The 15001-nt window shown below is 47.7% G+C and overlaps 1 protein-coding gene across 4 annotated transcripts in view; it reads right to left on the reverse strand.

Moving 5' to 3' along the window:
- Nucleotides 1-15001, reverse strand: part of STARD8 (StAR related lipid transfer domain containing 8) — a 217334-nt gene that overhangs the window by 68461 nt on the left and 133872 nt on the right. Inside the window, exon 1 of one of the 4 annotated variants that reach the window (XM_033945585.1) lies at nt 12073-12216. The exons of 2 other annotated variants lie outside the window; for them this stretch is intronic. Coding sequence is in view for 1 of the 2 variants with exons in the window: in XM_033945582.1 (XP_033801473.1) it covers nt 7132-7144 (13 nt within the window). In the remaining variant the exon portion in view is untranslated. Of the gene's footprint in view, nt 1-7131; nt 7160-12072; nt 12217-15001 lie in introns of those variants that run through there. One more of the 4 variants, XM_033945582.1, reaches the window with a different exon arrangement.

The raw sequence follows: 15001 nt of genomic DNA on the forward strand, positions 1-15001 counted from the left end.
TATCCACAGGGACAGTGATGGTGACAAATTCTGTCACCTTGTCATTCTCTAAGTCTCTCTGTGGTAATGTAGTCAGGTCATTTGGCTTTTCTCTATAATTTAAAAACATTTTTCATGTCATTCTACATTTGTTTGCCTAAGCTTCATTTTGTGTTGTATTTTTTTTTTAACCCAAATTAAAACTTTTGAATACCTGGTGCTAATAGGTGTGTTAAAAATGTATTTCATTTTCACCCCAAATCAAGTTAAGTCACTTTTCTCAAGACTGTCAAATGTGCATCCCTCACATTCAAGCTAAGAACAAGCAGAGCTGGGCACTGCTGGGATCCCCAAAACGGAAGGATGGGCCTGCCGTGGACACTGGCCTCCTCTGGAAGGAGCAGGAGGTCAGGAGTAACTCAAACTATGACTACGTGCTCAACCTCCACCCCCACAAACAGCTTCAGGAATTACCCTGATGCATTTTAACATGCATAAGACCAAATACACCTTCCTCAGGATGCAGTTACTCGGAAAGCACTGGTTACACAAATAGCTGGCTTAGAATTATCCAGAATAAGTTTATACAAATAATTTTCACTAGCGATGTTCAGTGAATCAGTCCTAGTTAGGTCTACTGAATAAGATATTCTAGATGACGTTACCACTGAATATTAAGCTCCCCTCTCCAAGAAGTAGGTGGGGGGGGGGAGGGAAGGGAGGAGCTTTAATTAGGCCAAAATTGACTGGATAAGGAAGCAAGCAAATTATTCCGAAATTCAAGGCCTGAGTACATCTGCACATGTCTCTTAGCAAACAAGAGCCCCTTGATTTACTAAAGAAATGGGGGGGGGGGAGTTAGAAATGTCACAGAGCTGCCAGACAGGGACAGGAAGGAAGAGCAACCCCCTCCCCCCCAAAGCAGGATACCTTCAGAGGAAGGGGCGATTAAAGAAAAAAACTGGATTTTTACAACCGAAATTGGATTTTTAACATTTTCTTTAAATGTATGAAAAAAAAAAAGTTAGTGCTTTACAATATACTATATAAACAGAAAACATAACTTCTTAATGATATTGATAGTAGAGAATGACACGGTGACAAAATTCATCACCGTTCCCGTCCCCGCGGATAACCGCGGGAAACCATCTTCATGTCATTCTTTAAGGAGAGAGGGAAGAATCAGAGTATGAATGGCCACAACCACTGACCCTCAAGCTTTGCTTTGAAGAATGCTGGTGTAGAAGGACCGAGGTTGAAATAGACACTACAGAGCAGATATTGTGATGTCATAATGCCTCATTCCACCAGTGCCTAAGAGCCAATCACATCAGTGATGTCACAATGGCTTCATTATCCTATACTTGGCTCCCATAAGAATCAGAATATGAATGGCCACAACCACTGACCCAAAAGCTTTGCTTTGAAGAAAGCTGGTGTAGAAGGACCGAGGTTGAAATAGACACTAGAAAATGACATGGGATTATTTCCTGCGGTTATCCGCGGGGACGGGAACGGTGATGAATTTTGTCGCCGTGTCATTCTCTAATTGATAGCAAAGCTGATCAGTCCTGGCAAGTGGGGCCTTTACTTCTCTGGCTAAACCATACTGAAAGTGCAACGGCAAAACATGCTTAAGAAATGGAGGGGGGGGGAGAGGATGAAGCAGACCTGATCTGGGCAGAAATGCAAGAGACGGGGGCGAGGAGCAGAAAAGTGAAACGCAATACTGCAGTGGAATGGAACGGAGCACATTTCTGGCGCATTTTGCTGTCACGAATGCTTTTAACCGAATAGTGGCTGAACGGAGCCCAGTGAAAGACACGGCTAGATTCACCCTGAATATCAGTCACCCTTCAGGGTGAAAATTTGGTTGGAGGGCTCCTTTCGCTTTCATACATTATGAATTGGGTGGATGCCTGCTGCGGTTGGTTGGCCCACTGTTGCTTTTTCACTTATTTATTTTATTTTATTTCTAGACCACTCTCCAAAGGGAGAAACATAGAAATAGACGGCAGATAAGGGCCACGGCCCATCTAGTCTGCCCACCTTAATGTCCCTCCCCTACCTTTGCCCTGTGAATAGATCCCATGTGCCGATCCCATTTGGCCTTAAAATCAGGCACGCTGCTGGCCTCAATCACCTGTAGTGGAAGACTATTCCAACGATCAACCACTCTTTCAGTGAAAAAGAATTTCCTGGTGTCACCTCGTAGTTTCCCGCCCCTGATTTTCAACGGATGCCCTCTTGTTGTCGTGGGACCCTTGAAAAAGAAGATATTTTCCTCCGCCTCAGAAGCTCAGAGCAGTTTACATGAATTTATTCAGGTACTCAAACATTTTTCCCTGTCTGTCCCGGTGGGCTCACAATCTGCCTAGTATAATTGAGGCAATAGGGGGATTAAGTGACTTGCCCAGGGTCACAAGGAGCAGCGTGGGTTTGAACCCACATCCTCAGGGTGCTAAGGTTGTACCTTTAGGATAGCCCTAATAAATATGCATGGAGCAGATTTGCATGCCTGTCACTTCCATTATATGCAAAACTCTCTCATGCATATTCATTCGAGCTAGCCTGAAAACCTGATTGGCCTGGTGGTCCTCCAGGACAGGGTTGGGAACCACTGGTTTAAAGATTATAAATACTTTCAAAGAGAGGTAGAATTGGTGGATATTGATGTGTCTTTCTTACTCCTGTATGTACATTTGGTGATGAATCCTACCATTTACCCTTCTCCATTGAAACCTACTCTCTGTTTTCTGTCTTTCCACCAGTTCTCAATCCATAAAAAGATGTTACCTCCTATCCCAGGGGTGTCCAATGTCGGTCCTCAAGGGCCGCAATCCAATCGGGTTTTCAGGATTTCCCCAATGAATATGCATTGAAAGCAATGCATGCAAATAGATCTCATGCATATTCATTGGGGAAATCCTGAAAACCCGACTGGACTGCGGCCCTCGAGGACCGACATTGTACACCCCTGTCCTATCCCATGACTTTCTGATTTCCTCAGAAGTCTTTCATGAGGTACTTTGTCAAATGCCTTTTGTAAATACACACTATCAACCGGTTCACCTTTATTACTTCTTCAAAGGAATGCAGTAGATTGGTGAGGCAAGATTTCCCTTGACTAAATCCACGGTGGCTTTCTCTCATCAATCCATGCCAGGGGTAGGCAATTCCGGTCCTTGAGAGCCAGAGCCAGGTCAGGTTTTCAGGATATCCACAATAAATATGCATGAGCTAGATTTGCACCTCAAGGAGGCTGTGCATGCAAATCCATCTCATACATATTCATGGTGGAGATCTTGAAAACCTGACCTGGCTCCGGCTCTCGAGGACCGGAATTGCCTACCCCTGATCCATGCTTATGTATATGTTCTGTCATTTTGTTCTTTATAATAGTCTCTACCACAGTGATTCCCAACCCTGTCCTGGAGGAACATCAGGCCAATCGGGTTTTCAGGCTAGCCCTAATGAATATGCATGAGAGAGATTTGCATTTGATGGAAGTGATAGGCATGCAAATTTGCTTCATGCATATTCATTAGGGCTAGCCTGAAAACCCAATTGGCCTGGTGTTCCTCCAGGATAGGGTTGGGAACCACTGCTCTACCATTTCACCCGGCACTGTCATCGGACTCACTGATCTATAATTTCCCAGATCACCTCTGGAACCCTTTTTAAAAATCGTTGTCATGTTGGCCACCCTCCAGTCTTCTGTTACTATGCTGAATTTTAAATAAAAATTAATAACAATAGCTCTGCATGCTTATTTTTTTCAATTTTATCAGCACTCTAGGATGTATACCATCCAGCCCAGGCGATTTGCTACTGTTTAACTTGTTAAATTGACCCATTACATCTTCCAGTGTTACAGAGCTTTATTTAAGTTTTTCTGATTCATCACAATTGAATACCATTTCTGTCATCCCTTTTCAAATAATTCCTAGCATCTTGTTTGCTTTTTTTTGCCGCTGCCATCGCATATTGATCGGAAGGTTTCAGCATATTGTCTACAAGATCTATTTCTTGGGCACTGACCTCTTAGGTGGACCCTAGCATCTGGCAACTATGATTTGAATTATTCTTCCCTTTGCGCATCACTTTGCATTTGTCCACATTAAATCTCATCTGCCATTTGGATGCCCAGTCTTCCAATTTCCTAAGGTCTTCCTGCAATTTTTCAGTCTGCTTAGGTTTTAACAACTTTGAACAGTTTAGTGTCATCTGCAAATTTAATCACCTCACTTATCATTCCAATTATATGCCAAATAGTACCAGTCCCTAGAACAGATCCCTATGGCACTCCACTATTTACCCTCCTCCATGGAAAGCTGTGACTGGAGGTGATCATAATCAACAGGGCTGGGCATAGGCATCCGAACGAGGGATGCCATAGGGACCATGGTCTCCCCAAATATGGCGGTCACTAGTTAGTGACCACCCTCTCACCCATTTCCCTGCGTTGTACCTTAAATCTTTGGGGCAGCCACTATGCAACGTCAACAAGCAAGCCTGCCCCGGAACCCTTCATTCTACTTCCAGGGACAGGCCTGTTCATTGATGCTGCACAGCGCTGCCCTGAAGATTGAAAGTACAATGCCAGGAGGAGGTAGGGGGTGGAGTTGGGAGCTGGTGGAGCAGGATTCTGCTGGGGCTAGGGTGGAGCTCCAGGGACTATCCAGGGACTTTTTAGGCCTCTGAACGCCGTTGTACACCCAGAGCTGAAAGGGCCATTTTAGGAGGAGCGGTGAGGGCGGGATGTGGGCCGATCTAGACTTAGTTGTATTATAGGAATAATCAAAAGTTTGACGAGGCTGCCTGGACGGAACTTATACGTTGTAGTGACTTAGGCGATCTAAAAACAGGTATAAGTGCCCAGAACGTATCCAAAGTGACCAGAAAACCACTGCAGACACAAAGTACAGACCCCCCACACACTCCCCCAGTGATCACTGACCCCCCCCGCCATATATATCATACCAAAAACATATATACCTGCCTCCAGAACATCAGCACCTGGCATAGGAAAGCCTAGTAGAGCTGCATAGCTTGGGGGGGGTATAGTGAACCATAGAGAGGAGGACCCAGGCCCATAAACCAACCTAACCACTACATTCATGGTGAAAAATGTGAGGCCATCAAAACCCTACTGTACTGCCATATAGGTGGCACCTGCAGCCATAAGGGCTATTGGGGTTGTAGATAGGTGGGTATAGTGAGTTTTGGGGGGGGTCTCACCATAACCTATAAGGGAGTTCTGGTGAGATGTTTATGTGGCTCCCTGTTTGTGAAGTTCACAGCAGTGCCCTGTAAGATCCCTCACTACTCTGTTGCCATGTCTGGGTGGCCAGTCCGTCACAATGCTGGCCCCTCCCACGTCCAAAAGGTCTTGGTCTGGGCATTTGGGACTTGGACAAAGATAACGTAGTGGTGGTCTGGATGATCAAATGCCTGGATATACAGATAGATGATTTTCGCAAAATATTTTAGATGTACTTTTCGAGAATGGACATTTTGCCGCTTTCGACTTTGAGCGACAAAATTGGACTTAGACGTATCTTTTGATTATGGTCCTCCAAAGAGTTAGAGCAGAGCTGCTGGGAATGAGAACAGTGAGCAAGCACCGGATCTTGCTTGGGGGGGGGGGGGGGACTCTGGATAGGTACGCAAGCCCCCAGAAGGTCTTCGCAGGTCGCCATTAGCTCACGGAACTTGCAATGAAGACTACTGCCTTAAGAGCTATTTACCTAGGAATAAAATTTTAAACTCTATATGTTGACCTTCAGAACGGGAGTGATTCTCTGAAAAATCTTCCTGCCAATTTTGCAACTGTAACCTTCTGGGTTCTGTAAAATCCACCAAATTCAAGAACTTACCTTCGTACCAACAAGACTTAATTAATACACGACAAGCTCTAGCTAAGAGTTAGGCAGATTTTTGGCGAAAGAGACGCAGAGGGGTGATTGCAAAGTTGTGGAAACTCCTGGACCCCTAAACTGCAAAGCTGGCTACTGAAAACAAGGAGAATTGGCCAAACGTAATCTAAGGTTTGTGGATTTAACTTTACCCTGTTCACCTTTGTCCAATTTACTGTGGTCTCAAGGCAAATATTCAGTTGGGTCAAGGCTTCCTCTGCATCGCAAGTAAAGCTGAATGGAATTAGCCCAGAAGTTGATTATTTAAACCACATTCTCCCAAATCAGCTCCTGAACATACTCTATAAATATTCTGGTAAATTGGGGGCAGGATCGGTCCTTTTAGAGCACCATAGCCCCAAAAAAGAAAGAAACAGCCCCTAAAATAACTTTTAGCATAGTTCACAGTACGTTCACCGCTTCCCCACCCAGCGCTGAAACCCTAACCCCTCACAATGTGCAAGTGGGACCCCTTGGGTGGAGCTGCCGCTTCCCGTGGATGGCCAGTGCTACAGGCGCTCCCACCCTCCAGAGAAGCTGTGGATAAACTTGAATCCTTTACATTCTCCAAAACCAAAGCAGGAAAATCCCCGCTCTGCTTACTTAATGGCTCTGAAAGCACTCCTTGCCAAACCCAGCTTTCTGCCCTGGGGAAGAGCAGGAGGAACGTGAACATTTTAAAGCTGTATTGCTCTGGGACTCAGTCAAATCTCCCTACTTCCAACAAGCGGCCTCTTTTTGGAAGTGGGGATCCTCTCAGCACCCTCAGGGACACACGACCCTCTTTCGGCGAGTCCTAGGCCGCTCATAGAAATCCGCTCCCAACTTTTAACAGCCACTTTCTCCGAAAGCAAGCAACACGCCTAGAAAAGAATTTGAGTGTGGGGAATCAGGGCAGCAGGATGTGTGCGAGCGCTCGCCCAGACCACAGGACCCCCAGAAGGAGCTCTGGAAAAGAAGAGCCCAAGGGGCTGCAAACCAAGAAATCCGATAGCCAAGAGAATCGCACTGTGTGCTCCCACCCATCTACAGAAGAATCCAATTAGGGAAGGGAAAAATGGAAAGCCTTCTCTATTTAAACCAAGCCTAGAGCTGTCTAAATAGCCCCGTTCCCTGGTGTCAATCTTTCTCTACTCTCAGTAGGACAGACAGCAAAACCCGTTGAATAAAATACATGCCAACCTGGTTCGGTTCATGTCTAGGAATGGGAGTACTGAAACATAAAGAGACTTACCATGCTTCAACATTTTAATCCGGATTTTATGCATTACAGGTCACTGAATAAATTATGTTAAGAATCCCGTTTGGGGCTTTGATGGCTACGGACCAGGCCGAGAAGATCCACTAACAAACTCTGCCCCTGCAGATCTGATTTCGAGAGAACCGGCAGCCCCTGCCCCAGTCCCACAGTCTCTCCCCCTCCGAGGAGGGCTTACAGAGCAGAGACACAGAAGGTATGTGCTAGAGAGAGCGGCACTATAACCCTTTCAGGTCAGCCCAGCTGTAGGCAAAAGGCTGAACTTCAGCACTGCCAAGAAAAGCAGGAATATTAATACTATAGACCAAGGGGATAATCCTAGGAAGGGGCACCTACATTTGGGCAACTATAAAGGCAACTTCTTGGAGCCTACTTTTCAACAGAGAATGGCAGCGTAACGGAACACACACAAAAATCTACATGAGTGGGGTAAATTCTCCAAAGGTCACCGGGATGAGGTGCACTGGGCCAGTGTTTTAACACCAATCGCACCCTCAGCTGTCATTACAGACACTAGCGCAAGGCTGCAGTTGAGCCCTTCTGCCACCTCAAAGGCTGTTGTAAATACTCACATCTAACATTAAGCAGTTAAGCACGTAGGGGTGTATCGAGAGAGGTTGGCGCCTGGGGCGGTGGCACGCCGTATGCCCCCCCACTCTTCCCCACTGCGCCATGCACCCTCCACCCCACCCCCACCCCACCTCACGGACCTCTTGAAATGCTTGCCGGCGCAAACAGCGTCTTCCACTTCTTGCTCGTGCCGGCCTCGGCTCCCCTCTGACATCACGTCCTGGTCCCGCGACAAGGGAGAAAGGAGCCGGAATTGGCGTGAGCTGCAGACGGAAGATATTGCTCAGCCTAGTTATCATTTAAAGATGTATGCGTGGGGCGCCCCCCGTGAAGATGGTGCCTGGGGCTTCCCCCCCTCCTCCCACACACACACCCCCCTAACTGGCTGACATGCTTCCAACCCGCCCCCTCCCAGGCCCACTCCCCCTTGAAGCTACATACACTGATAGTGGAGCAACTAAAGATTGCTAACTGGTGCCAATTATAAGCAATTATTGTACATTAGCATCAGTAAACGGCTCATTATTAAATTAAGTTACATGCACAACTGATCTTGTTCTATAACTTGCAAATTTGGGTATGCAACTTTCTAGAATTAGGGAGATAAGGAGTGCCCTGCCAGCTCTGCCCAAATTGCATGCACGTGAATGCCCACCTGCAAACGCCATACAATTGCATTTAGGCGCTATTTCACCATTGGCATTATGTACATATGGGTAGGCAGCACATGTAAATACCGGTATTCAGGATATTTATACACACCTAGGATTACCATATTTTTAAAAATGGCCTGCCCCATTGCGCCTCCGGCCCTGCCCCTTCTGCCTCTAGCCCCACTGCATTCTGCCCTCCAACCCCATCCCTAGAAAGGCTCCTCTCTTTGTAACGACCTCCTGCCACATCTGGAGGGCCTGGAGCATTCGCGGATGCGTACGTCATCTGTGCATGCTCAGAGGCCCTCCAGAGGCGGCCGGAGCTTGTAGGGGGGCTTTCCAAAACCCGGTCAATATGCTGGGTTTTGGAAAGTCCGTCCGGGAGCCCAAACGGTCCTCTAAAAAGCGGACACGTCCGGTAACCCTGTCCTTGGCAACCTCCTAACAGAACTCCCTCCTACTGCCTTTCTGAGGGAACTCTGCTATCCCTTCCTGGACTCTGCTTATACTAGTGACTTACAATTCGCAGTGTTCCCTGTTTGTTCTTTCCCTCCCCACCACTTTTTTTTATTTTTTAAGCTATGCAATCCTTCCCTTTTTCCCTTTTGTACCCAGTATAGTTGTATTCGTATATGTAATATCCCCTATTTTAATGCTGTTTAATTTTTACGCCCCCGAATGACACCATTCTGGAGCGCCGAGAAAAAAGATCAGCGCTTTTAGTCAGCGTGGTCAGGCACATGACAGCGTCAGAGAAAAGCGTGCAGAGAGAAAGGGGGCAGGGAGAAAATTTCAGAACTTGCGTCAGTGTGGTCAGGAAAAGCAGCAGCATTTTTTTTTTTTTAGGGGGGTGAAGAGAGAAAAGTTTAGCACTTGCTTCAGCAGGGTCGCGAATACTAATGATAAGTTTTATTCACTATTTCACGGTATCCGTGAGGGCTATACCACAAACCTCGTGAACATGAAAGTGACAAGTTATTTGAGATTTTTTTGTATTCGTGGGCCATCTTTGACCCTAACCCCCCCACTTCTCCCTCCGGATTCGTGGTTTCTGTACTCACGGTTTCACTTATTCGCGATTTTTCGTATGCTGACTCCTCCCCAAAAAATTACATCATGAGTAAAGTTCCTTTTCTTTACTGTACCGATAAAAAAGTTAAACGCTTACCAACATTCGCCCACAAAATTGCTGAAAATCGCTGCTTGACTGCTATCAGCGCCGAGAAGAGCAGCAGGAGGGAAGCGTGGGCCACTCGGGTTAAGTGACAGTGGGCTCAGGTCTCGCGAGAGGAGCGCCGGCACCAAGAGCAGCGGGAGGGAAGCGTGGGCCACTCGGGTTAAGTGACAGCGGGCTCAGGTCTCGCGAGAGGAGCGCCGGCACCAAGAGCAGCGGGAGGGAAGCGTGGGCCACTCGGGTTAAGTGACAGCGGGCTCAGGTCTCGCGAGAGGAGCACCGGCACCAAGAGCAGCGGGAGGGAAGCGTGGGCCACTCGGGTTAAGTGACAGCGGGCTCAGGTCTCGCGAGAGGAGCGCCGGCACCAAGAGCAGCGGGAGGGAAGCGTGGGCCACTCGGGTTAAGTGACAGCGGGCTCAGGTCTCGCGAGAGGAGCGCCGGCACCAAGAGCAGCGGGAGGGAAGCGTGGGCCACTCGGGTTAAGTGACAGCGGGCTCAGGTCTCGCGAGAGGAGCGCCGGCACCAAGAGCAGCGGGAGGGAAGCCCGGGCCACTCAGGGTATGTGACAGCAGCTTCAGGCTCGGCTAGGTTCAGTTCTCCAATCCTCCAACGGTGACGCAGGCTCCCCTGTCCCTCGCGCTGCCTTGTGCAGGAAAGTGCGGGCTCAGGTCCCGACTCCTTGCATTGAGTGTCTGAAGCTCAGGTGGAGCCACGCTCGGAGGAGATGAAGGATCCGGGGAGCAGCTGAACCTCGCTTTTTCATTCATTAGCAGGGACCGGGGCGCCCGCAGCCAAACTTTGCATTGGGGAGTTGGTGGACTGGAGAGGGAGAGATGGGGAAAAGTTATTCGCGGTTTCAATATTACAAACGCTGGCTGTTACAAAAAAAAGTGAATACAATTTAAAAAGTTATTCATGGTTTTTCCATATTCGCGGCTATGTTCCTCCCGCATCCACCGCAAATACGGAGGGAGCAGTGTGAAGTTGTTAATACCAATAATTGTTTAATAGTGTCTAATTGACTAACTAGTTGACACACAGATCAAGGATCCACGCCTATATTTAGGTGACCTAGATAGAATCCAGGGGTTTAACCCATTGCACCCATAACCATCAGCTGCAGAATGCAGGGCTCACTTAAGGCCACCTCAAATCATGTGGTCAGTTCTTTTGTAAGGACATTTTAAGGTTTACAAAAAGTCTGGACAAATCCACATGGAGTAGTCAGAATTGCACCCTTTTCATTAGCTGTATGAAATGAACATAAGAATAACCTCACTGGGTCAGACCAATAGTCAATCAAGCCCAGTAGCCCGTTCTCATGGTGGCCAATCCAGGTCACTAGTACCTGGCCAACACCCAAGGTGTAGCAATATTCCATGCTACTGATCCAGGGCAAGCAGTGGCTTCCCCTATGTCTTTCTCAATAACAAACTATGGGCTTTTCCTCCAGGAACTTGTCCAAACCTTTCTTCAAACCGGCTACACTATCCGCTCTTACCACATCCTCTGGTAACGCCGTTCCAGAGCTTAACTAATCTCTGAGTGAAAAAAGAGTTCCTCCTATTGGTTTTAAAAGTATTTCCCTTTAACTTCATCGAATGTCCTCTAGTCTTTGAAATTTTTGACGGAGTGAAAAATGGATCCACTTGTACCCGTTCTACTCCACTCAGGATTTTGTAGTCTTTAATCCTATCTCCCCTCAGCCGTCTCTTTTCCAAGCTGAAGAGCCCTAACCGTTTTAGTCTTTCCTCATACGAGAGGAGTTCCATCCCCTTTACCATCTTGGTCGCTCTTCTTTGAACCTTTTGTAGTCCCACCATATCTTTCTTGAGATAAGGAGACCAGAATTGAATGCAATACTTCAGGTGAGGTTGCACCATGGAGTAATACAGGGGCATTATGACATTCTTAGTCTTGTTAACCATCCCTTTTTAAATAATTCCTAGCATCTTGTTTGCTTTTTTGGCCACCACTGCCACACATTGGGCGGAAGGTTTCATTGTATTTTCTACAATGATACCCAGATCCTTTTCTTGAGCGCTGACCCCCAAGGTGGTCCCTAGGATCCGATAACTATGATTTGGATTATTCTTCCCAATGTGCATCACTTTGCATTTGCCCACATAAAATTTCATCTGCCATTTGGATGCCCAGTCTTCCTGTTTCCTAAGGTTGACCTGCAATTTTTCACAATCCGCATGCGTTTTAACAATTTTGAACAGTTTAGTGTCATCTGCAAATTTAATCACCTCACTCGTCGTTCCAATTTCCAGATCATTTATAGATAAACTTGTGCTAGGCTCCCATGATGGCTGTACCGAGCTACAAGGAGTCAAGGAGCAATTTATATGTTCACCTACCCAGACAGAAAGCGAACTGGGAGCCTGGATTGGCCAAATGGTCTTCATATGCCTCCACTTACTGGCTCACTGTAGACCACAGAAAGACCATTTAGCCCTTGTAGTCTTCCAGTTAGAAAGAGGAGAAGTGCTTTAAAAAGCAAACCACCTTTCTCACCATGGCTTTTTCATATCCTCTCTCGCAGCACCTCCATCGTATCCATTTTCACGCCTGTCATGCTACAGTCTTGAGCTGTCCGCAAATGAAGCTGTAAGGAACAATTTGACTCCTTGAGGGGGAGGGTAGGTTCCCTCATTCCGCCTCAACATCCTGAATCCATTACATATAAGAATACTGGACGCAGTCAGAGGTCAGCCTTCCTCAACTCCTTCCAGCAGGAAGCCAAGACAATAAGATCTTAACTGCATTTAAACCAGGAACCCAGGCAGTGCTCTTAGAAGGTGGAGGTTTCCTTATCCACTCCCAGTCTGCTCACAGAGTACGCCAACTGCCATTCCTCTCAGGAAAGAGCCTCTCTCCAAGGCTCGGCGCCTACTGGGCTTCCGGCCTTGCCGCACGGCTGCTGCAGCAGGAATAGATATAGCAGAGACAGAGGCGTTCATGGTCCACAACTATCCCCCAAGGCCAATCCTAGGATTCATCTTCCAAGGGTTTTCAGAATCAGGCTGGAGACCAGCAGCAAAGTGCAGACTCACATTTTCAGAAATGGCGCAAGGCTAAAACAGGAGGGTGTATGCAGGAGACACTACCATCACCACTTAAAGGGAGTGAGAGAACAGGAAGGATGTGAGAAGTGACCGTCATGGACGTTAAAAATGAAAATCGGCTGCAGTCTCTTCTACTGGTGCATTCTCCACTCATGTCACCAGCGCATCTCTCATCCTGCCTTCAGGTACTCCAGCATCCAAGCCCAAGCAGCCCAGTCAGGGCTGGCCCAAAAAAATGAAAATCGGCTGCAGTCTCTTCTACTGGTGCATTCTCCACTCATGTCACCAGCGCATCTCTCATCCTGCCTTCAGGTACTCCAGCATCCAAGCCCAAGCAGCCCAGTCAGGGCTGGCCCAAGTGTGACCTACGCACAGCTCATCTTGTACAGGGTCAACACTGCATACAGCAACTTGGCCAACTTATCAGTGCTGAAGACGAGGGCTCCAGAGAGTTTACGGTGCAGTCAGGAGAAACACACAGGACTAAGTTTTCATTTATTAAGAAAATGGATAAAATCAACAAAGCTGGGTTCAAGTTTAAAGGAAGCCACCAAAAGAGGGAGGGGGAGCTGGACCAGATTTCAGGAAGAGCAGAGAGAGAGCATGACGTACCCGCTCAGGAAGTCTGTTTCAAGCACACAATGGAGCAAGGTGGAAAGGGCAATCTGGAGCTGGCAGAGAAGGAGAAGGGCTCAGACTGACACAGCCAACAAGCAGAGTTTTCCAGGAGGGTGAGGGGTCGGGCCTGAACTGACAGCCAGGGAGCGAGAAGGAAGGCGAGTCATGAAGAGCCACAAAAAGAATACACTTGTAGTGTAGGTCAGTAAGAGAAGGGTGGAAGTAGATGAGGATTCAGTGTAGGAACCAGAGAAGACGGGACTGTGGCCATGATACTGGAAGACCATATGGTGAAGTTAAAAGTCTTCCCCCCCCCCACCAACCTCATTATTGCAAAGCCACACTGAATAGATTCTGATCTTTTTTTTTTTTTAATGTAATATTAGACCACTGGAATCTGAGGAAATACTTAATGGTTATTAAACATGTTATGTTCTGTTAATCAGGTTTTCTATTCCACCTTCACCTATCCAGTTCAAGGTCGAATTACATTGCAAGAAGTTGGGTCAGGAAGTTACAATGGACAGATTGACAAGAATATTCAATAGAGTTGCGCCCGCTTCCCTTCCCCAGAACAGCAATTCGGCTTTTCCTAGGTGTGGGTCCAGGAAGTAACATCAGAGGAAGAGTCAATGGCTGGTTGCTGCTCTGCCAGGAATATTACGGAAGTACAGGGGAAGCGTCATGCACATGTGGCGGTGAGGGGGTGTGGAAGGTGCCTGGGGGGGGCGAAGAGGAGAATGGGTGCCTGCACCCTCACCAAGACGTTGCCAGGGTAGACTGCCCCTCCCTCTTACTCGCCACCAAAGGTTTTAATGCCCATGAATACGATTCTTTAAATGGCACCTAGAAGTTAGACGACAAATGAAGTGGGGAAGGGACAGTATTCGAACCGCTGTAAGGACCATCAATTTATTAAAATATCCACAAATTTCAAAATTAAAGTGGAAGATGTGGCAGGCATTCAACAAGTCCTTTATAATGAAACTAGTCTTTAAGCCCGTTACATTAACGGGTGCTAGAACATATGTGTGTGTGTCTTTATTTCTTTCTCTCTCTCTCCTTAGCCGCTTTCTTTCTTTCTGCCTTTCTTTTTCCTTGGCTGTCCATCACCACCCCTTGCCTGCTCCCCCTGTCCATTTTCCCTTCCTTTTACCTCCCCTGTGTCCACCACCACCCCTTCACTGCTCTCCTTATGCAGCAGCAGCCCTTCTCCCTTTGTTTTACCTCCCCCCTGTCCAGCAGCACCTCTATCCTTCTCCCCCTGTCCAACATTAGTCCTCCGTTCCTTTATCTTCAACCCCCTGTCCATCAGCATCTCTTTCGTTCTCCCCCTGTCCAACGGGCGCTAGAGTAGACGACTGTTTTTTTTTCCTTTCTCTCTCTGTGCTTGGATGCTGTCTGTTTGTCTGTCATTCTTTCTGTCTGTGTCTCTGCCTTGCGCCCTGCCTGCCTGTATTTCTCCATTGCGCCATGCCTGCCTATCTCTCTGTGGCCCCCTTCTCTTCCCCGCCATGATTGGTGTGTGCCCCCAGCACACCCTTCCCCCCAAAGCAGCCCCGTTTCCCAATGCCCCTGCCCCCTTTTGTGCCATGCCTGCCTGCTCCGTGGCCCCCTTCTGTTTCCCCCCTATGATTGCTGTCTGGCCCAGCAAACCCCTCACCCCAAAGCAGCCCCCTTTCCCTCTCCCCTTGTTGAGCCATGCCTGCCTGCTCTGTGATCCCCTGCCCATGATTGCTGTGTGCCCCCAGCACACCCCT

Source organism: Geotrypetes seraphini, chromosome 5, assembly GCF_902459505.1.
Source record: "Geotrypetes seraphini chromosome 5, aGeoSer1.1, whole genome shotgun sequence".
NCBI classification, from domain to species: Eukaryota; Metazoa; Chordata; class Amphibia; order Gymnophiona; family Dermophiidae; genus Geotrypetes; species Geotrypetes seraphini.